Raw genomic sequence first — 20,768 nt, 5'->3', positions numbered from 1 at the left:
CACAAAGCTAATAAAGGGTCTGGAGGAGGAATGGAGGATATTAGTGATGAGGAAAGGGGAGGAGCTCTGAACTTATTCTCTCTGGAGAAGAGACGGGGGAGGGGAGAGGATTTCACAAATACCGGACTGGTGACCCCACAATAGGGAGAAAACTTTTCCCCGGAAGGGAGTTTAATAAAACACGGGGCCACTCATTAAAATGAGAAGAAAAGAGGTTTAACATTAAACTATGTAGAGGGTTCTTTCCTGTAAGAGCAGCAAGGATGTGGAATTCCCTTCCACAGGCGGTGGTCTCAGCGGGGGAGGGGCATCGATGGTTTCAAGAAACTAATAGATAATCACCTGAAGGACCCCAACATACAGAGATATACAATGTAACACTGACATCTCATCACACACAGAGGGGGGACTTGTGTCTTTTTTCAACCTCACCTTCTATATAACTATGTAATACTATGTAACTATGTAATACTATGTAACTATGTAATACTATGTAAGTATGAATTGTAACGCATGGAATAAAGGTGATAATCCTGAACACACAGATCTGGATTCCTGGGTCTCCCTTTGTCCGGTGGGCCCCTCTCACCTCCTCCCGTCTCTTGTCCTCCCAACCAGAACTCTGCAGGTTTCTCACTCTACCACCAGATTGTGAGCAAACTGTGAAGATCTTCACCCCCCTCCTCATCCCACCATCATCTGGTGTCTGGAGCACTACAACCCCCAGCATAGCAACCCCCCCACCATGAGAGGGTGTATTCTGGAGCACTACAACCCCCAGCATAGCACCCCACCATGAGAGGGTGTATTCTGGAGCACTACAACCCCCAGCATAGCAACCCCCCCACCATGAGAGGGTGTATTCTGGAGCACTACAACCCCCAGCATAGCAACCGTCCCCCCCCCCATGAGAGGGTGTATTCTGGAGCACTACAACCCCCAGCATGACAACCTCTGGGGACCCAGACACTTAGCGAGGGAGAAGGCATGATGGGGCCCAGCCTATTGGAACAACTTCTGGTGTCCATTGTCACAAAAGGAGTGTCCAGAGGTTGGGCCCCACTAGGGCCCCGTTCTGTACAAAATCCGGCTGATTTGGGGGCCCAGAAACTACAGCTGGGGGAACCTTTACACATCCAGGGCAGCACAGTGGTGCAGTGGTTAGCACTTTCGCCTAGCAGCAAAAGGGTCGCTGGTTCGAATCCCGACCACGACACCATCTGCCTGGAGTTTGCATGTTCCCTGTGCATGCGTGGGTTTCCTCCGGGTACTCCGGTTTCCTCCCACACTCCAAAGACATGCTGGTAGGTAAATTGGATCTTGTCCAAATTGGCCCAGTATATATATGTGTGTATGACTGTGTGTCCCTAGCGTGTCACTATCCTACGGGGTAAAATGACCGCACGAGCCAAGCAGACTCTGGCTGGAAAAAGCGCCCAGAGGCGATTCAGTTCGCATGAGTTGCGCTGTACAAGTCATTCATTCATCCAGGGAAAGTCAGCACTATGGAGGGAAATTACGGGTGTAAAAAGGAAAAGACATGGAAGATGGGCTACTGTAGATGTAATGGGGTATTAGCCATGGGGGGGGCAGCATAGATGTAGAGGGGTATTAGGTGGATGGGTAGTATAGATGTAGAGGGGTATTAGGTGGATGGGTAGTATAGATGTAGAGGGGTATTAGGTGGATGGGTAGTATAGATATAGATGTAGAGGGGGTATTAGGTGGATGGGTAGTATAGATGTAGAGGGGTATTAGGTGGATGGGTAGTATAGATGTAGAGGGGTATTAGGTGGACAGGCAGTATAGATGTAGAGGGGTATTAGGTGGATGAGTAGTATAGATGTAGAGGGGTATTAGGTGGACGGGTAGTATAGATGTAGAGGGGTATTAGGTGGATGATAGTATAGATGTAGAGGGGTATTAGGTGGATGGGTAGTAGAGATGTAGAGGGGTATTAGGTGGATGGGTAGTATAAGATGTAGAGGGGTATTAGGTGGATGGTATATAGATGTAGAGGGGTATTAGTGGATGGGCAGTATAGATGTAGAGGGGGTATTAGGTGGATGGGTAGTATAGATGTAGAGGGGTATTAGGTGGATGGTAGTATAGATATAGATGTAGAGGGGTATTAGGTGGATGGGTAGTATAGATGTAGAGGGGTATTAGGTGGATGAGTAGTATAGATGTAGAGGGGTATTAGGTGGATGGGTAGTATAGATGTAGAGGGGTATTAGTGGATGATAGTATAGATGTAGAGGGGTATTAGGTGGATGGGTAGTATAGATGTAGAGGGGTATTAGGTGGATGGGTAGTATAGATGTAGAGGGGTATTAGGTGGATGAGTAGTATAGATGTAGAGGGGTATTAGATGGATGGGTAGTATAGATGTAGAGGGGTATTAGGTGGATGGGTAGTATAGATGTAGAGGGGTATTAGGTGGATGGGTAGTATAGATATAGATGTAGAGGGGTATTAGGTGGATGAGTAGTATAGATGTAGAGGGGTATTAGGTGGATGGGTAGTATAGATGTAGAGGGGTATTAGATGGATGGGTAGTATAGATGTAGAGGGGTATTGGGTGGATGGGTAGTATAGATGTAGAGGGGTATTTGGTGGATGAGTAGTATAGATGTAGAGGGGTATTAGGTGGATGGGTAGTATAGATGTAGAGGGGTATTAGGTGGACGGGCAGTATAGATGTAGAGGGGTATTAGGTGGATGAGTAGTATAGATGTAGAGGGGTATTAGGTGGATGGGTAGTATAGATGGAGGGGGGGTATTAGGTGGATGGGTAGTATAGATGTAGAGGGGGTATTAGGTGGATGGGTAGTATAGATGTAGAGGGGTATTAGGTGGACAGGCAGTATAGATGTAGAGGGGGTATTAGGTGGATGGGTAGTATAGATGTAGAGGGGTATTAGGTGGATGGGTAGTATAGATGTAGAGGGGTATTAGGTGGACAGGCAGTATAGATGTAGAGGGGTATTAGGTGGATGAGTAGTATAGATGTAGAGGGGTATTAGGTGGATGGGTAGTATAGATGTAGAGGGGTATTAGGTGGATGAGTAGTATAGATGTAGAGGGGTATTAGGTGGATGGGGAGTATAGATGTAGAGGGGTATTAGGTGGATGAGTAGTATAGATGTAGAGGGGTATTAGGTGGATGAGTAGTATAGATGTAGAGGGGTATTAGGTGGATGGGTAGTATAGATGTAGAGGGGTATTAGGTGGATGAGTAGTATAGATGTAGAGGGGTATTAGGTGGATGGGTAGTATAGATGTAGAGGGGTATTAGGTGGATGGGTAGTATAGATGTAGAGGGGTATTAGGTGGATGGGTAGTATAGATGTAGAGGGGTATTAGGTGGATGGGTAGTATAGATGTAGAGGGGTATTAGGTGGATGAGTGAGAAGAAGAAGACCTCAGACAGTCACATATTTTATACAGGTGTGTAGAGAGAGAGAAGCGGCCACCTACCTCCTTGTAAGCTGATCCCCACCAGGGACAGGAGCAGGATGAAGCGCAGCATTGTTCAGAGTGTGCAGGAAACAGAGAAGCAGAGACAGCCCGGGGCCCGGGGCCCTAGATATACCCCAGCAACTCAACCCGCCCCTCCTACATGTAATGTGTCAAATATTGCCATTGAGCAGACACTCAGGTGTGATGTGTACTCAGAGGAGTACCGGCCCCGCTTCAAGTTTAACACTAAAATTACTGAACAAATACCGGCTACTCCCCTAGAAGAATGATACTAGTCATCCACCGACCCCGGGATTCACCCTACTACACCTCTACAACTCCAATACTCACCCCCCATATCCTACTACACCTCTACAACTCCAATACTCACCCCCCATATCCTACTCCAATAGTTGTTATCTACTCATTAACATATCCTACTAGTGCAAAAAAACGACAAGGATATGGACAGCCGCACTCCAGTAACTAGAAAAAGACGTGCCCTTTATTGGGTACAGGAAAAAATACACTACAGGTATCAGCACACAGTGGGATAAACAGCTGACTGCGTTCGCGTGCAGAGTTCATAGCTATGATTAAGCATTGACACTCAATGCAAAACGCGTCAGCTGTTTATCCCACTGTGTGCTGATACCTGTAGTGCATTTTTTCCTGTACCCAATAAAGGGCACGTCTTTTTCTAGTTACTGGAGTGCGGCTGTCCATATCCTTGTCGTTTTTTGCACATCCTGTGCATTGCCAGCACCCATCTGCTTCTGAGTGGACATCAATTACCCCAGTGAGCTCACCTGGAGCGGCAGCTTTCTTACCTGTTTAACATATCCTACTACCCCCTACTAGTCCTCTACTTACCCCTCTATTCTACTTCACCCCTACTAGGCCTGCTATAGCCCCCATATCTCACTCCAGTGCTCATCCTCATATCCTCTATACTAGTACTACTCATATAAAGTTGTACTCCAGTTTAATCACTAAACACATCTAGTAGTAAAGTACCCCCCCCCCCCCCCCCGGTGATGTCAGGCCTGTAGTGTATCTCTAGTGAGAAGCAGGTACCCCGGCAGTGGAATGTGACATGGAGGTGCCATATTTACTCGGAGGAGAAGACAGGAACAGACTGCCAATGATGGGTGACAGAAGAGAGTTCACAGAGAGTGCATGAGAGGAACAGAGATGTCCCGGGACTCCCCCTCATAGATGAGGAGAGATCTGTACAATACGAGACGTCCGACCTACATTATTCATTGTGCCACCAAAATGTCACTGGTCAGCTACATGCAGCCCTCCTCATGCAGTCTGGTCCAACAGAAGAAGCCCCCCTATGTAGGAACTGGTCCTACATAAAGCCCTTACCACGGGACCTTGTCCCACAGGAAGCCCTTACCACGGGACCTTGTCCCACAGGAAGCCCTTACCACGGGACCTTGTCCCACAGGAAGCCCTTACCACGGGACCTTGTCCCACAGGAAGCCCTTACCACGGGACCTTGTCCCACATGAAGCCCTTACCACGGGACCTTGTCCCACATGAAGCCCTTACCACGGGACCTTCCTTATTCCACATGAAGCCCTTACCACAGGACCTTCCTTGTCCCACAGGAAGCACCTTCCCTTCAGGAGATCTTCTCTTACATGAAACCTCCATAAGATTTGATACTACATGAAGCACCTTCCCTTCATGAGATCGTGTCCTACGAATCCCTCCTCCCCATGGGACCTGGTCCTACATGAGGCCCCCTCCCTGACCCCAATTGGATCTGATCTTACATGTAGCCACCCCCATTGTATCTGGCCCTACATGAAGCCCTTACCATGAGATCTTGTTGTACGTGAAGCTGCCCATGAGGTCCAGGCCTAATGACGCTCTTCCAATGGGATCTTTTACATTAATCTGCCCCATGGGATCTGATACCGCTTTAATCACCCTCCCTTTGTGAGATCTGGTCCTGCATAAATTCCTCCTCCCCGTCAAGGGACCCAGTCCTACTCGAGGCCCCCTCCCCCCACGGGATCTTACATGTAGCCACTCCATTGTATCTGGTGCTACACGAGGCCCCCCTCCCCCATAGGATCTGATCTTACATGTAGCCACCCCATTGTATCAGATACTACATGAAGCCCTTACCATGAGATCTTGCTCTACATGAAGCCCCCCCCCCCAGTACTTCTGGATGCAGTCACAATGAAGTCTGTTTCCCCCTCAGCTTGCACAGATCGCTGTTGTGTACATAATACATCAGTGATAGAAGATATGATGGGGGGGGGCACTCGCTGCCTTGAATGCCATTCATAAAATACCAGAGGATGAGGAAATTTACTATCTGCAACAAATAAAAGTGCCAGGATGTCTCAACATGGGGGGGGGGTGATGTAATATTGCATAGAAAGGCCAGCACTAGGGACAAGGACCAAAGTGAAGGTCGGTGGGGGTTATATATCGGATTCAATTGTAGGTTAAACTTTCACTGCAAGTCTTACCTTCCAAAAGTGGGCCCCTCTATAAACCCCCACAAAACACAACCTTAAGTTTGAAGAGCTTTCTTGGACCTGCTGTTTGCATGCAAAACCGTCTCACATCACTCAATGCACCGCAACACACCATTGATAAAGGTTAGGCACTCACCAGTTAGGCCTAATCATGGTTAAACCTTTCTTTTTACACTGTTGTGTCCGCTGCAGTCCAATTCTTGCAGTAAAGTCCCAGTCCGCTTCGCTCGTCTAGTAATCTTGGGCTATGCCTTGCTCAATAAAATAGTTCTACTGCCGTCTCAATTCTTAAGAGGTCCCATCCTGAGCCCTCGATAGTAAATTTGGGCCTAGCCCTGGGAATCATTCACCTGCCAATTCAATATTCTCTGCCTAGTAAAAATTTAGGCAACAAAATCCCCCCCCCATAGACCTCGGTGCGATTTGCCTCTACGTTTGGGCACAGCCACAAGAGTCACTGAACCCTTGGTGAAAAACCCGATCTGACCACCCTCTGGATGGGGGAATGTGCAAAGATGAGCTGAATGTACCCGAGTATGGTTGGTGCGTTGGGTAAAATTTACTTGCAGGTGCTGCATCTGAACCCCATGGGAGCTGAAGGTTAAATGCCAGTTCTGACCATTTTCTAGACTAATCAAGAAACTATTAATGACATGGGGGCTGGGCACTACCCTGGGGGACACTTGAGAACCCCCCCCCCCCAGACAAATAGTAAAGAATGTTTCTCAGCCTCTTTGCTCCATCAAAGCCACCAGGATCCCATTTTACTCTACCAGATCCCTATTCTGGATGAGGGTCCAATAGAGCCAGAAGAAACCCCAAGCAACCTCCATGTTCCCCCTAAAGACTTTTAGACCCTCAATCTAGAATAATCTGGTATGGCTGGCATAGGGATCCAAAAAAGTGGCATCACCCCAAATTCCATACTAGAACCTCAAGCATGGTAGCCAACAGCCCTAGAGAAGGGGAAAAAAAAAAAATCTCCCCCCCAATCCAGCAACACCCCATGTTTATGAATAAGAGACAAAGTATCACTTGTTACACAAAAACGGTGAGCGTTATGCCGCGTACACACAATTTGCGACAAGAAAAGTTTGATGTGAGCTTTTGGTTGGAAATTCCGATTGTCTGTAGGCTCCATCGGACTTTTCCTTTCAGAATTTCCAACAGCTGGTTTTCAAACAGAAAAAAATTCCAATTGAAAATGAGAGTTACACCCGGCATACATGTTAGAAATGTGGAAATCTATATAGTAGTGTTGTTGACCAGAGGGATGACCCCCCCCCATATGAATGGATTTTTATCTCTACGCCCCCCCCCCCCCTCCCAACTCCTCTGAAGTCTCAGGTTGGTGAATGACTCCATTGTCTGGAGTTTGCTCTCAGTCTACCCATTGTCCTGGTAATGATTGTACAGTGGGGGGGGGGGGGGGGGGGTCTTTGTATTCCAATTTCCTGACCATAGACATACATGACAGATAATTACAGTTGTGGGTCTCCAGCCCGACCCTCTGGCCACACAGGACAACTCCGAGGAATTTCTTCCTCCAACATTTCTAGCAGATGAAAGACCCGTCCGTCCCCCACACAAGGGAACTCTACGGCTGACATATCTGCCCAATCTTTTACATCGGTGACAATTCAATGGAGGATTAGACAGATCCGGTCCAATCTCACAATTAAGACACAAGATCTGAGGGGAGGAGAGGAGATCGATATTTAGGTAATTCACAGATTGGGCACATCACCCCAGGCAGCCAACCATATGCAGGACATTTATTAATTTGTGAAGACATCCATTCATGTCCTATAATCAAACAGAAGATCAGTGTGTAGGGCCCCCCCCCCCCCCCATTTCAAAACACCCCCCCCCCCCCCCATTCCTGAAGTCAAGAATAGTTGCCATTGTCCAACACCCCAATTGTAAAAGATCCTTTCCACTGCCCTATTCCTGAACAACCGCCATTGCCCAACACCCCCTTCTTGGACCTCCATTGCCCAACACCCCCCTCTTGGACCTCCATTGCCCAACACCCCCTTCTTGGACCTCCATTGCCCAACACCCCCTTCTTGGACCTCCATTGCCCAACACCCCCTTCTTGGACCTCCATTGCCCAACACCCCCTTCTTGGACCTCCATTGCCCAACACCCCCTTCTTGGACCTCCATTGCCCAACACCCCCTTCTTGGACCTCCGCCATTATCTTCCACCCCATTTTCGTTCCATGGGCAGCTATGAATTCCCCTTTGGCCCTTGACTCAAAGTAAAAAAAAAAAAAAAGCCAACACAGACCTTCCTGACAGGGGTCCAAGCCCAAGCCCCCTGCCCCACCGCATGCATTTAGGTTTTGTGCTGCCCTAGGCCTGACTAAATTTGGGCACCCTCCAATTTAAACAAGGACCACCCCTTTCTGTCAAGGCCACATCCTTTACCGTTTAAGACAAGCCCTTAAATTTTAGTGGGGACTAGTTCTGAGGGCCTGGATGGGGGCAATGGATTCCCTTCATTTGCATAGTTTCACTTCCCCGTTTGGCTATGGGGCAGGAAGTGATGGAAAATCTCTGCAATGGGACAGGGATGAAGGCCATAACCCTCCCTTACTCTAATGTAGTGCAAGCCGGCGTAGACCCTTTCCACGCTGGCTTGCCCCCTCTGCAAAGAACTGCCCTAGGCCAGGATACAGCATTGACCCCCCCCAAAGTCTAGTAGATCTGAGGTTCTCTACCATCCAGGAGAACCCATCATAAGACAATGTTATATCTCCCCCCAGTCATTAGTACACCTTCGGGGGGGTTCACAGACATGTTCAGGCCAGACAGGTCACTTCTACAAAAACATTAAATTTTATTAAACATGAAATTTGTATAAAATCCAGCACAATCCCCCCTTCCCAGAGTCTGTCTTCATGCCACAATAGGGCATCCCATTAGTCCTCCTCACACGTAGTTCTTGGTGGTGTACTCACTGCGAGCCCCTGAGGGGGCAGCAGTATAGCGGGCACTGTATGGGGCATCCTCCTTCTTGGGGCAGGAGCAGCACAGAAGCCCCCCACCCAGCACCATCAGAGCAGCGGAAGCCCATCCAATGTAGATAGCAGCCCCCAACTCCCTCTTCTGGGCATCTGTCACCAGTGGGTTGTAGAAGTCACGGATGATGGTGTTGGCTGACCAGCAGACGGGGATGAGCATTAGGACCCCTGACACCACAAAGATCACACCGGACACCAGGCTGACCCTTGCCTTGGTGTTCTCATTTTCCACACAGTTGGTACATTTGGCCCCCACAATGCCAATGAGCAGGCCTAGGATGGCCACAAGGACACAGATAACGGTGAGGGCTCGGGCAGCCTGAAGATCTTGAGGCAACGCCAACATGGAGTCGTAGACCTTGCACTGCATCTGGCCGGTGCTTTGAACGATGCAATTCATCCACAGTCCTTCCCAGATGATCTGCGCCACCACAATGTTGTTCCCGATGAATGCCGTCACCTTCCACATCGGCATGGCACAGGTGATGATGGATCCCACCCAGCCAATCAAGGCCAAGACCATCCCAAGAAGCTGAAGACCAGTAGAAGCCATTGTTGATTGGAATCTGGAAGAGATCAGGAAGCATACAGGTCATTACATGTCAACCAATGACAACAGTTCTTATGTTTTCAGGACTGATATCAGTCACACAATCCTATCTTTTACACAAGGCATTTTATTTTTGACACAATAAGCCCTATGAGTTAAGAACCCCCCCCCCCCCCCTAAATTCCTGAATGGTCGGTGATCGTCTAGGCGTTTTGAGTCAGGATCCTTCGTTACCCAACTATAGTTCCTCCAGGATAAGACTTGGCCAGCAAGGAGACTTCTGACCAATGGGACTTGTCCGGACCAGCAATATACAAGGCAAAGGAAGACCCTCCATAAACCAAGGCTGGGGGACCTTCAGACACAAGGCAAAGGAAGACCCTCCATAAACCAAGGCTGGGGGACCTTCAGACACAAGGCAAAGGAAGACCCTCCATAAACCAAGGCTGGAGGACCTTCAGATACAAGGCATCTATTCATCTGAGGCACTGGGCTCAGCCCGACTACAGCCACTTATTCCTCGTAGATCCCAATGCTCCCGAAAGCCCATGGAATCAGATGGAGAAACCAGAGACTTCGATACCTGGGGATGTTCAACCAACTCCATGGGGGGTGGGGGGTCTTGGTCTTATTGCAGATGGGAAGGGTTAGTTAATGGGGTACTCAACCTGTTGCCCTTCAGCTGTTGAGAAACTACAAGTCCCATCATGCCTCTGGGAGTCATGCTTGTAACTGTCAGCCTTGCAATGCCTCCTGGCACTTGTAGTATTGGAACAGCTGGAGGGCCACAAGTTGAGCGCCCCATGAACTAAACCTTCCCATCTGCAATAAGACCAAGACTCCCCCCATGAGAGGCAACCAATCTCACCCTTCAACTCATGTTATCTAACCCCCCCAAAAATTGAATATCGGGGGGGGTAAATCACCAACCCTTTAAAGCATCAGTTTTGAGCCCCACCCCCTCCTTTACCCTGTGATCAATCCCTGCTGTAGGGCGACACCTGCAGTGCATCTATGGAGAAGCCATGGTGGTCACCCAGGCTGGACATCCCTTCATCCCCCATTACATGAGTGGACTATAGAGAAGATAAAGATGGCCTCATGCGTTTCGCTCAAAGGACAGCGTTTCAGGCAGAACAGATATTTTCTGTACTCAGTGAAAAGCTCCGCCCAAAAAGCAAATGAAACCACCAAACCCGAGGAGAGGACCGATTCTGAAATATGTCACCATTATCGGGTTCATAAAGAACCTTCACATGGGGCGGCCATATTGAATTCTAGGAAAGTTACAGTGACTGCACTTTACTGCTCCTCAAACGATTTGTTCAGCCAGAGTGCAGAGTGCATGACAAGAGAAATATGTGACAGCAGCAGGCGTGTTACCAGTCCGGCCTGGACAGGATCTTTGGCAATATCGGCAGCAAGTCATCCGGACAGATCTGATTATACAATCTATTGCCACAAAACAGAAGGTCAAACAATCCCCCCCCCCCCTCCCCAACCAAACAACCCCCCCAACCAAACAATCCCCACCAGACAACCCCCAACCAGACAAACAATCCCCCCCCCCCAACCAAACAATCCCCCCCCCCCACCATACACAGGTGAATGGAGCCCCCTCCCCCACCATTGTATTCAGTCTAGGACTGGTACCCCCCCCCCCCCCCCCCCCAGGGGGAACAATGAACTGAGATTCCTCCACACAAAAGAATAAAAGTTTATTCAGGAAGTTGAGAATTCCCCCCCCCCCCCAATGGAGGACGCAGCAGGTGGAAGGAGACTACAAATTAGCAGTTAGAAAAATGAATACCTCAAAGAAATGGGATTTTAAGGGCAATGAAAATATACAAAAAAAGTATAAGTAAATATAGAAAAATATAATATTTAATTTACTTTACAAAAGTTATGCAACATTTTTTACAATCGCTGTAACAAATTAGTTTGCATAATGTGGGGACCATGCAGATCCTGAATAAAAACATATACAAAAAAATGACAGTACATAAATGATGTATACATCATTCATCTTCTGCATTTATGTACTGTCATGTTTTGTATGTTTTTATTCAGGATCTGCATGGTCCCCACATTATGCAAACTAATTTGTTACAGCGATTGTTACAATTGTAAAAAATGTTGCATAACTTTATTAAAGTAAATATTATATTTTTCTATATTTACCTATACTTTTTTGTATATTATTTTCATTGCCCTTAAAATCCCATTTCTTTGAGGTATTCATTTTTCTATATACTCGGGATGGTGGCAATGCTCATGTCAGTTTGTTGGGAGGAAACCTTTTTTCATACAAATTAACAGTTCATCCCGTATACAAAGACCAAGGTGCCCTAGGATCCCCCCCCCCCCCCATGCTATAGACCCCCCCCCCCACAATACAGAGACCCAAGGATGCCCAAAGGGGAACCCCCACATTTGTATCACCCACTACACCAGAGTGCCAAGGTCCCCCAAATCACATCTTACAAGCCCCACCACTGAGACAAAAGTGAACCACCACATGGGCCCCCCCAACAGAGCAACCCCCAGGCAGTGAGAAGGTAGAGACCCCCCAAAACATAATACACAAGATATACTTTAGATCACTCTTTACCACAAAAGGACACAACAAACCATACAAAGCCCCCCCCCCCCCCCCATGCATAGACCCCAAGCAATCAGGTGGAGGGTCCCCCCCCCCTCACTATAAGTCTACAATACCCCCCCCCCCCCAGTGTCTAGTGGATGTACAGCTTGGGGTACTGTGCCCCTATAGTGAGGGGGCATCACAAGGGTACATTCTATAGACCTTCAAATATCCTGAGCAATCCACATCAAGCCCCCCCCCCCCACCTCAAACCTAAAGGGCCCCTTCCATACTGCACCCCCATAAGACCCCACTAAAGATACTTTACAGCATGCCACAGGTAGAGTCCACCCCCCCCCAGACATAGCAGGCCCCTCATCACATCCTCTGGGGACCCCTCCATCCCACACAATTAGAAAGGCCCCCCCCCCCCCCACTATACAGGGGGAGCTCACCATCATAATGTGTGTTCTGTACATTACCCTCCATACACAGTGCCACCACCAATAGAGACCCCCCCAACACCACCAATAGAGATACCCCCAAACACCACCAATAGAGAGACCCCCAATAGAGAGATCCCCCAAACACCACCAATAGAGAGCCTAGGAAATTAGAGCCCCCCCATATGCATACAGGAGCCCCTCTCCCATCAGCCAGCTTTCCTTACCTGCACACAGAGAAGAGGAATGAATGCTGATCACCTGCCCCCACTCCTGAGTTATATACCCCCCCCCCCCAATGACATCACAGGAGAGAGGAATCAGGTGGAGGAGGAACAATGGGGGAAGTGTCCTCACCTGGGAGGGAAGTTTCACTGAAACCCCTTCATTATCATCACCAGGGGGGAGGGGAGGAGGTCTGGAGTGTCAGCTCCTGGGAACAGAACACCAAATAACCCTGATCACAGTGCAACGTCCATACACAGACAGAGAGGTAGATTCAGATAGAAGGGTCTATCTGTCCGCCCAGCGTAACGTACCTCAGATAAGTTACGCCGACGTAATTTAGGGCCCAAGTTCTGTATTCAGAAACATCTTGCGCCCTTAGTTACGGCGGCGTAACGTATCTGTGTCGGTCGTAAGCCCGCCTAATTCAAATGTGGATGATGTGGGCGTGTTTTATGTATATTAACTGTGACCCCGCGTATTTGATGTTTTTTACGAACCGCGCATGCGCCGTTCGTGAAAAAATCCCAGTGCGCATGCTCGAAATTCCGCCGCAAATCGTCATTGCTTTCGACATGAACGTAAATTACGTCCAGCCCTATTCGCGAACGACTTACGCAAACGACGTAAAATTTTCAAAACTCGACGCGGGAACGACGTCCATACTTAACATAGGATACGCCTCATATAGCAGGGGTAACTATACGAGCCGAAAAAAGCCGAACGTAAACGACGTAAAAAAATGCGCCGGCGGGACGTACGTTTCTGAATCGGCGTATCTAGCTCATTTGCATATTCCTCACGTAAATCTATGGAAGCGCCACCTAGCGGCCAGCGTAAATATGCAGCCTAAGATACGAGGGTGTAAGAGACTTACGCCGGTCGGATCTAAGGCATATCTATGCGTAACTGATTCTATGAATCAGGCGCAAAGATACGACGGCGTATCAGGAGATACAACGGCGTATCTGTATCTGAATCTACCCCAGAGTGTTTATATTTATATACAATGTATCATATATATCATCAGTGTGTATACAATGTATCATATATCATCGGTGTGTATACAATGTATCATATATCATCAGTGTGTATACAATGTATCATATATTATCAGTGTGTATACAATGTATCATATATCATCAGTGTGTATACAATGTATCATATATCATCAGTGTGTATACAATGTATCATATATCATCAGTGTGTATACAATGTATCATATATCATCGGTGTGTATACAATGTATCATATATCATCAGTGTGTATACAATGTATCATATATCATCAGTGTGTATACAATGTATCATATATCATCAGTGTGTATACAATGTATCATATATTATCAGTGTGTATACAATGTATCATATATCATCAGTGTGTATACAATGTATCATATATCATCAGTGTGTATACAATGTATCATATATCATCAGTGTGTATACAATGTATCATATATCATCAGTATGTATACAATGTATCATATATATCATCAGTGTGTATACAATGTATCATATATCATCAGTGTGTATACAATGTATCATATATCATCAGTGTGTATACAATGTATCATATATCATCAGTGGGCCAGATTCAGGTAGATCCGCGCAATATTTGCGTGGGCAAAGGGCAACGATTTTTGCTCTGCGCCCACGCAAATATTTCGATTTGCCCGCGATTCACGGAGCAGTAGCTCCGTAAATTGCGCGGGCGATATGCTAAATAGCCCGGCGTAAGGGCGCCTAATGTAAATGATCCCGCCGGGGTCGGGAATCATTTAAATTAGGCGCGCTCCCGCGCCGAGCGAACAGCGCATGCTCCGTCGGGAAACTTCCCCGACGTGCATTGCGGCAAATGACGTCGCAAGGACGTCATTTGCTTCTAAGTGAACGTGAATGGCGTCCAGCGCCATTCACGAATCACTTACGTAAACGACGTGAAATTTAAATTTCACGAGCGGGAAGCGCGGCTATACTTTAGCATTGGCTGCCCCTGCTACAGCAGGAGCAACCTTGCGCTAAAGGCGCCGTACGGAAACTCCGTACCTTGCGTGCGCAGGGCCCGCGCAACTTTTGTGAATCGGTGGTAGTATGCAATTTGCATACTATACGCCGATCACAATGGCCGCGCCCCCTAGCGGACAACGCAAGAATGCAGCCTGGGATGTGAAGGCATAAGGAGGCTTATGTCTGTCACATCCTAGGCTGCAGTCCGTGTAGCGATGTTCCTGAATCAGGGGCATTCGCTACGCGGGAGCAAAACAGCTATTGCGCCGCGCAACCTATGGTTGCGCGGGCGCAATAGCTTCTTGTATCTGGGCCACTGTGTATACAATGTATCATATATATCCTCAGTGTGTATACAATGTATCATCATGTGATCACAGACCCCACATTGCTGTGCAGATCACATGTCATACAAAATGTCTGATATCGCATCGCATTCACGCCACAATGTTGCACGCCCCTTTTTCTGGTCCGCACCGGAATCGGATCACATGAGTGTTCCCACCTATGCCATGCGATTCCTGCACCATGTGACAGGTCACACTGCGATCCCATCTGGGGGGTCATTACCTTTCAGTGTGAACCAGTGCGGGATTCCGGTGCGATTCGGGAACCGGGACTGAATCGCACGCTGGCTCACACTGACATCTGCTGGGGGTGTGAATGTAAAGGTTTTGATTCGCAGATGGAAGTGCATGGGAGTGACCCCCCAATGCAATCCGATTCCAGCCTGGACCAAGGGAAGGGTCCCGCCCCAATTTCTGCCATTCGGCTTCTATTGCTGGATTTGCATCGCATGCGATCGGCATTACAATGCAATGTCTGCGATCGCAAGGGGGGGATTTACTAAGACTGGAGAGGGCAGGATCTGGTGCAGCTCTCCATGGCGGCCAATCAGCTTCTAATTCCAGCCTGTTTAATGAAGCTTTGACAACATTTCTGGAAGCTGATTGGCTGCCATGGAGAGCTGCACCAGATGTTGCACTCCCAGTTCTACTAAACCAATCCCAATGTATCATCAGTGTATATACACACACTATATCACCAAAAGTATTGGGACGCCGGCCTTTCTTTAATGACCCCCCAGTCTTAGTCCGGAGGGTTCAATATTGAGTTGGCTCCGCCCTTTGCAGCCATAACACCTTCACCTCTTCTGGGAAGGCTGTCCACAAGGTTTAGGGGTGTGTCTATGGGAAGGCCGTCCACAAGGTTTAGGGGTGTGTCTATGGGAAGGCCGTCCACAAGGTTTAGGGGTGTGTCTATGGGAAGGCCGTCCACAAGGTTTAGGGGTGTGTCTATGGGAAGGCTGTCCACAAGGTTTAGGGGTGTGTCTATGGGAAGGCCGTCCACAAGGTTTAGGAGGGTGTCTATGGGAATGTTTGACCATTCTTCCAGAAGAGCGATTGTGAGGTCAGGACTGATGTTGGACAAGAAGGTCTGACTCACAGTCTCCGCTCTAATTCATCCCCAAGGTGTTCTATGGGGTTGAGGTCAGGACTCTGGGTGTTGGATGGGTGGTTGTTGGGTCTGGCAGTAGTCTGAGGGTTGGTTGGGTGGTTGTTGGGTCTGGCAGTAGTCTGAGGGTTGGATGGGTGGTTGTTGGGTCTGGCAGTAGTCTGGGGGTTGGATGGGTGGTTGTTGGGTTTGGCAGTAGTCTGGGGGTTGGATGGGTAGTTGTTGGGTCTGGCAGTAGTCTGGAGGTTGGATGGGAGGTTGTTGGGTCTGGCAGTAGTCTGGGGGTTGGATGGGAGGTTGTTGGGTCTGGCAGTAGTCTGGAGGTTGGATGGGAGGTTGTTGGGTCTGGCAGTAGTCTGGGGGTTGGTTGGGTGGTTGTTGGGTCTGGCAGTAGTCTGAGGGTTGGATGGGTGGTTGTTGGGTCTGGCAGTAGTCTGGGGGTTGGATGGGTGGTTGTTGGGTTTGGCAGTAGTCTGGGGGTTGGATGGGTAGTTGTTGGGTCTGGCAGTAGTCTGAGGGTTGGATGGGTGGTTGTTGGGTCTGGCAGTAGTCTGGGGGTTGGATGGGGGGTTGTTGGGTCTGGCAGTAGTCTGAGGGTTGGATGGGTGGTTGTTGGGTCTGGCAGTAGTCTGAGGGTTGGTTGGGTGGTTGTTGGGTCTGGCAGTAGTCTGGGGGTTGGATGGGTGGTTGTTGGGTCTGGCAGTAGTCTGAGGGTTGGATGGGTAGTTGTTGGTTCTGACAGTAGTCTGGGGGTTGGTTGGGTGGTTGTTGGGTCTGGCAGTAGTCTGAGGGTTGGATGGGTGGTTGTTGGGTCTGGCAGTAGTCTGGGGGTTGGATGGGTGGTTGTTGGGTCTGGCAGTAGTCTGAGGGTTGGATGGGAGGTTGTTGGGTCTGGCAGTAGTCTGAGGGTTGGATGGGTGGTTGTTGGGTCTAGCAGTAGTCTGAGGGTTGGATGGGTGGTTGTTGGGTCTGGCAGTAGTCTGAGGGTTGGATGGGTGGTTGTTGGGTCTGGCAGTAGTCTGGAGGTTGGATGGGAGGTTGTTGGGTCTGGCAGTAGTCTGAGGGTTGGATGGGTGGTTGTTGGGTCTGGCAGTAGTCTGGGGGTTGGATGGGTGGTTGTTGGGTCTGGCAGTAGTTTGGGGGTTGGATGGGTGGTTGTTGGGTCTGGCAGTAGTCTGGGGGTTGGATGGGAGGTTGTTGGGTCTGGCAGTAGTCTGGAGGTTGGATGGGAGGTTGTTGGGTCTGGCAGTAGTCTGAGGGTTGGATGGGAGGTTGTTGGGTCTAGCAGTAGTCTGAGGGTTGGATGGGTGGTTGTTGGGTCTGGCAGTAGTCTGAGGGTTGGATGGGTGGTTGTTGGGTCTGGCAGTAGTCTGAGGGTTGGATGGGGGGTTGTTGGGTCTGGCAGTAGTCTGGGGGTTGGATGGGTGGTTGTTGGGTCTGGCAGTAGTCTGAGGGTTGGATGGGGGGTTGTTGGGTCTGGCAGTAGTCTGAGGGTTGGATGGGTGGTTGTTGGGTCTGGCAGTAGTCTGAGGGTTGGATGGGTGGTTGTTGGGTCTGGCAGTAGTCTGAGGGTTGGATGGGTGGTTGTTGGGTCTGGCAGTAGTCTGAGGGTTGGATGGGTGGTTGTTGGGTCTGGCAGTAGTCTGAGGGTTGGATGGGTGGTTGTTGGGTCTGGCAGTAGTCTGGGGGTTGGATGGGTGGTTGTTGGGTCTGGCAGTATTCTGGGGGTTGGATGGGTGGTTGTTGGGTCTGGCAGTAGTCTGAGGGTTGGATGGGTGGTTGTTGGGTCTGGCAGTAGTCTGAGGGTTGGATGGGTGGTTGTTGGGTCTGGCAGTAGTCTGAGGGTTGGATGGGGGGTTGTTGGGTCTGGCAGTAGTCTGAGGGTTGGATGGGGGGTTGTTGGGTCTGGCAGTAGTCTGAGGGTTGGATGGGTGGTTGTTGGGTCTGGCAGTAGTCTGGGGGTTGGATGGGGGGTTGTTGGGTCTGGCAGTAGTCTGAGGGTTGGATGGGAGGTTGTTGGGTCTGGCAGTAGTCTGGGGGTTGGATGGGGGGTTGTTGGGTCTGGCAGTAGTCTGAGGGTTGGATGGGGGGTTGTTGGGTCTGGCAGTAGTCTGGGGGTTGGATGGGGGGTTGCTGTGTTTGGCAGTAGTCTGAGGGTTGGATGGGTGGTTGTTGGGTCTGGCAGGTGTATGGTGATCGGATATGGCGGCAGACTGGAGACGGGGGAGGTCTGTATACGGAGGTGGTTGGTATATGTGTGTGTCTGCCTCTGGAAATGTTTAAAGATCCCAACCCCCCCTTTGCTGTGCTTCATTCTTCTGACCCCTCCGGACAGCCACACCCAGGAACTTTTGGTCATTTATTTACAACAACCTGACCGTCTCATGACCTCCAATGACACTGATGCCGCGTACACACGGTCCTTTTTCAGCATGACCAAAAAACAACGTTTTTCCAACTTCATCATTAAAAACGACGTTGCCCACACACCATCGTTTTTGAAAAATGATGAACAAAGCGCGGTGACGTACAACACGTACGACGGCACTATAAAGGGGAGGTTCTATTCGCCCTTTGGGCTGCTTTTAGCTGATTCCGTGTTATTAAAAGGTGATTTACGCTTTTCTGTCTGTTACAGCGTGATGAATGTGCGTCTCATAACTTGCTTCTGAGCATGCGCGGGTTTAAAACGTTGTTTTTGCCCACACCATCATTTTTTACAACCTGAAAAACGACATTTTTTAAAACGATGTTAAATAATGCAGCATGTTCGAATTTTTTTTTTCGTTTTTCAGAAGCCGAAAAACGATGTGCAGCCCACACACCATCATTTTAAATGACGTTTTCATGCCGAAAAATGAGCGTGTGTGCGCGGCATGAGAGGGAATATTGCCCTGAGTGCCCCCTCCCCCCCGTCTTATATAACGTGAGGCCTCCTCGGTCAGAATTTCTCAGTAGATATAATAATAATAATATACTCGGAGGCACGAGGTGTGGAAGTGAATGGGATGTCCTGCGCTAATGTGAGACAAACGCACCAAAGACGCAGTGAGGAAGGCGAAGCGTCACCCAGGTGTAAATGTGCGACAACCAGTCTGACATCTCGGGGATCACAGCTCAGTGTGAGGACTGGAATACAGGGGGGGGATTGGGGTGCAGTGCCATGATAGAAGGTGGAGCTCTGTAATTGTGGGTGGAGCTCTATGATTGTGGGGTGGAGCTCTATGATTGTGGGGTGGAGCTCTATGATTGGGGTGGAGCTCTATAATTGTGGGGTGGAGCTCTATGAATCAGGGTGGAGCGCTTTTATTAAAGGTGGAGCTCTATTATTGGGAGGTGAAGCTCTATAATTGGGGGTGGAGCTCTTTGATGTGGAGCTCTATGATTGTGGGGTGAAGCTCTATGATTGTGGGGTGGAGCTCTATGATTGTGGGGGGGGTGGAGCTCTATGATTGTGGGGTGGAGCTCTATGGTTGTGGGTGGAGCTCTATGATTTGGGGGCGGAGCTCTATGATTGGGGGTGAAGCTCTATGATTGTGGGGTGTAGATCAATGATTGGGGGTGGGGCTCCATGATTAGGGGGTGGAGCTCTGTTATTGGGGGTGGAGCTCTGATTAGTGGGTGAAGCTCTATGATTGTGGGGTGGAGCTCTATGATTGTGGGGTGGAGTTCTATGATTGTGGGGTGGAGTTCTGTGATTGGGGGTGGAGCTCTATGATTGGGGGTGGAGCTCTATGATTGTGGGGTGGAGCTCTATGATTGTGGGGTGGAGCTCTATGATTGGGGGTGGAGTTCTATGATTGGGGGTGGAGCTCTATGATTGGGGGTGGAGCTCTATGATTGGGGGTGGAGCTCTATGATTGTAGGTGGAGCTCTATGATTGGGGGTGGAGCTCTATGATTGGGGGTGGAGCTCTATGATTGTGGGTGGAGTTCTATGGTTGTGGGTGGAGTTCTATGATTGAAGGTGGAGCTCTATGATTGTAGGTGGAGCTCTATGATTGGGGGTGGAGCTCTATGATTGTGGGGTGGAGTTTTATGATTGTAGGTGGAGCTCTTTGATTGGGGGTGGAGCTCTATGATTGGGGGTGGAGCTCTATGATTGTAGGTGGAGCTCTGATTGTAGGTGGAGCTCTGTGGTTGGGGCTCTATGATTGTAGGTGGAGCTCTATGATTGTGGGGTGGAGTTTTATGATTGTAGGTGGAGCTCTATGATTGTAGGTGGAGCTCTATGATTGGGGGTGGAGCTCTATGATTGGGGGTGAAGCTCTATGATGGGGGCGGGAGGCGGTGGAGCTCTATGATTGTGGGTGGAGCTCTATGATTGGGGTGGAGCTCTGTGATTGTGGGTGGAGCTCTATGATTGGGGTGGAGCTCTATGATAGGGGGTGGAGCTCTATGATTGGGGGTGGAGCTCTATGATTGGGGTGGAGCTCTATGATTGTGGGTGGAGCTCTATGATTAGGGGTGGAGCTCTTTGACTGTGGGTGGAGCTCTTTGACTGTGGGT

General features: G+C 49.2%; 3 protein-coding genes across 11 annotated transcripts in view; all 3 read right to left on the bottom strand.

The window, feature by feature from the left end:
* The window catches only part of LOC120942891 (glutenin, high molecular weight subunit PW212-like), a 41,332-nt gene extending 37,748 nt beyond the window's left edge, over positions 1-3,584 (bottom strand). For all 9 annotated transcript variants that reach the window (XM_040355833.1, XM_040355835.1, XM_040355842.1 and 6 more), the window contains exon 1: positions 3,481-3,584. In XM_040355833.1, the coding sequence (XP_040211767.1) occupies positions 3,481-3,532 (52 nt within the window). In that variant the 5' untranslated portion in view covers positions 3,533-3,584. The remainder of the gene's footprint in view (positions 1-3,480) is intronic.
* A 5,205-nt stretch (positions 3,585-8,789) lies between these two features.
* LOC120942894 (claudin-4-like) lies at positions 8,790-12,893 on the bottom strand. The gene is made up of 2 exons (XM_040355845.1): positions 12,802-12,893; positions 8,790-9,563 (listed from the first exon to the last, which is right to left on the bottom strand). Exon 2 carries the CDS (start codon positions 9,548-9,550, stop codon positions 8,906-8,908), a length of 645 nt encoding a protein of 214 aa, XP_040211779.1. The 5' UTR covers positions 9,551-9,563; positions 12,802-12,893; the 3' UTR covers positions 8,790-8,905.
* The window catches only part of LOC120942722 (sporozoite surface protein 2-like), an 11,651-nt gene continuing 902 nt past the window's right edge, over positions 10,020-20,768 (bottom strand). Inside the window, exons 2-3 of the mRNA XM_040355648.1 lie at positions 16,304-18,473; positions 10,020-10,174 (exon numbers count right to left, since the gene is read on the bottom strand). Coding sequence (XP_040211582.1) covers positions 10,020-10,174; positions 16,304-18,473 — 2,325 coding nt within the window. The remainder of the gene's footprint in view (positions 10,175-16,303; positions 18,474-20,768) is intronic.

The sequence above is a fragment of the Rana temporaria genome, chromosome 6, assembly GCF_905171775.1.
Source record: "Rana temporaria chromosome 6, aRanTem1.1, whole genome shotgun sequence".
NCBI lineage: Eukaryota > Metazoa > Chordata > Amphibia > Anura > Ranidae > Rana > Rana temporaria.
The sequence above is the reverse complement of the archived record's forward strand: the minus strand, read 5'-3'. Positions and strand labels throughout refer to the sequence as shown.

Coding starts and splice junctions, on each gene's coding strand:
- LOC120942894 (XM_040355845.1), bottom strand. CDS start 9,550: ATGGCTTCTACTGGTCTTCAGCTTCTTGGGATGGTCTTGGCCTTGATT.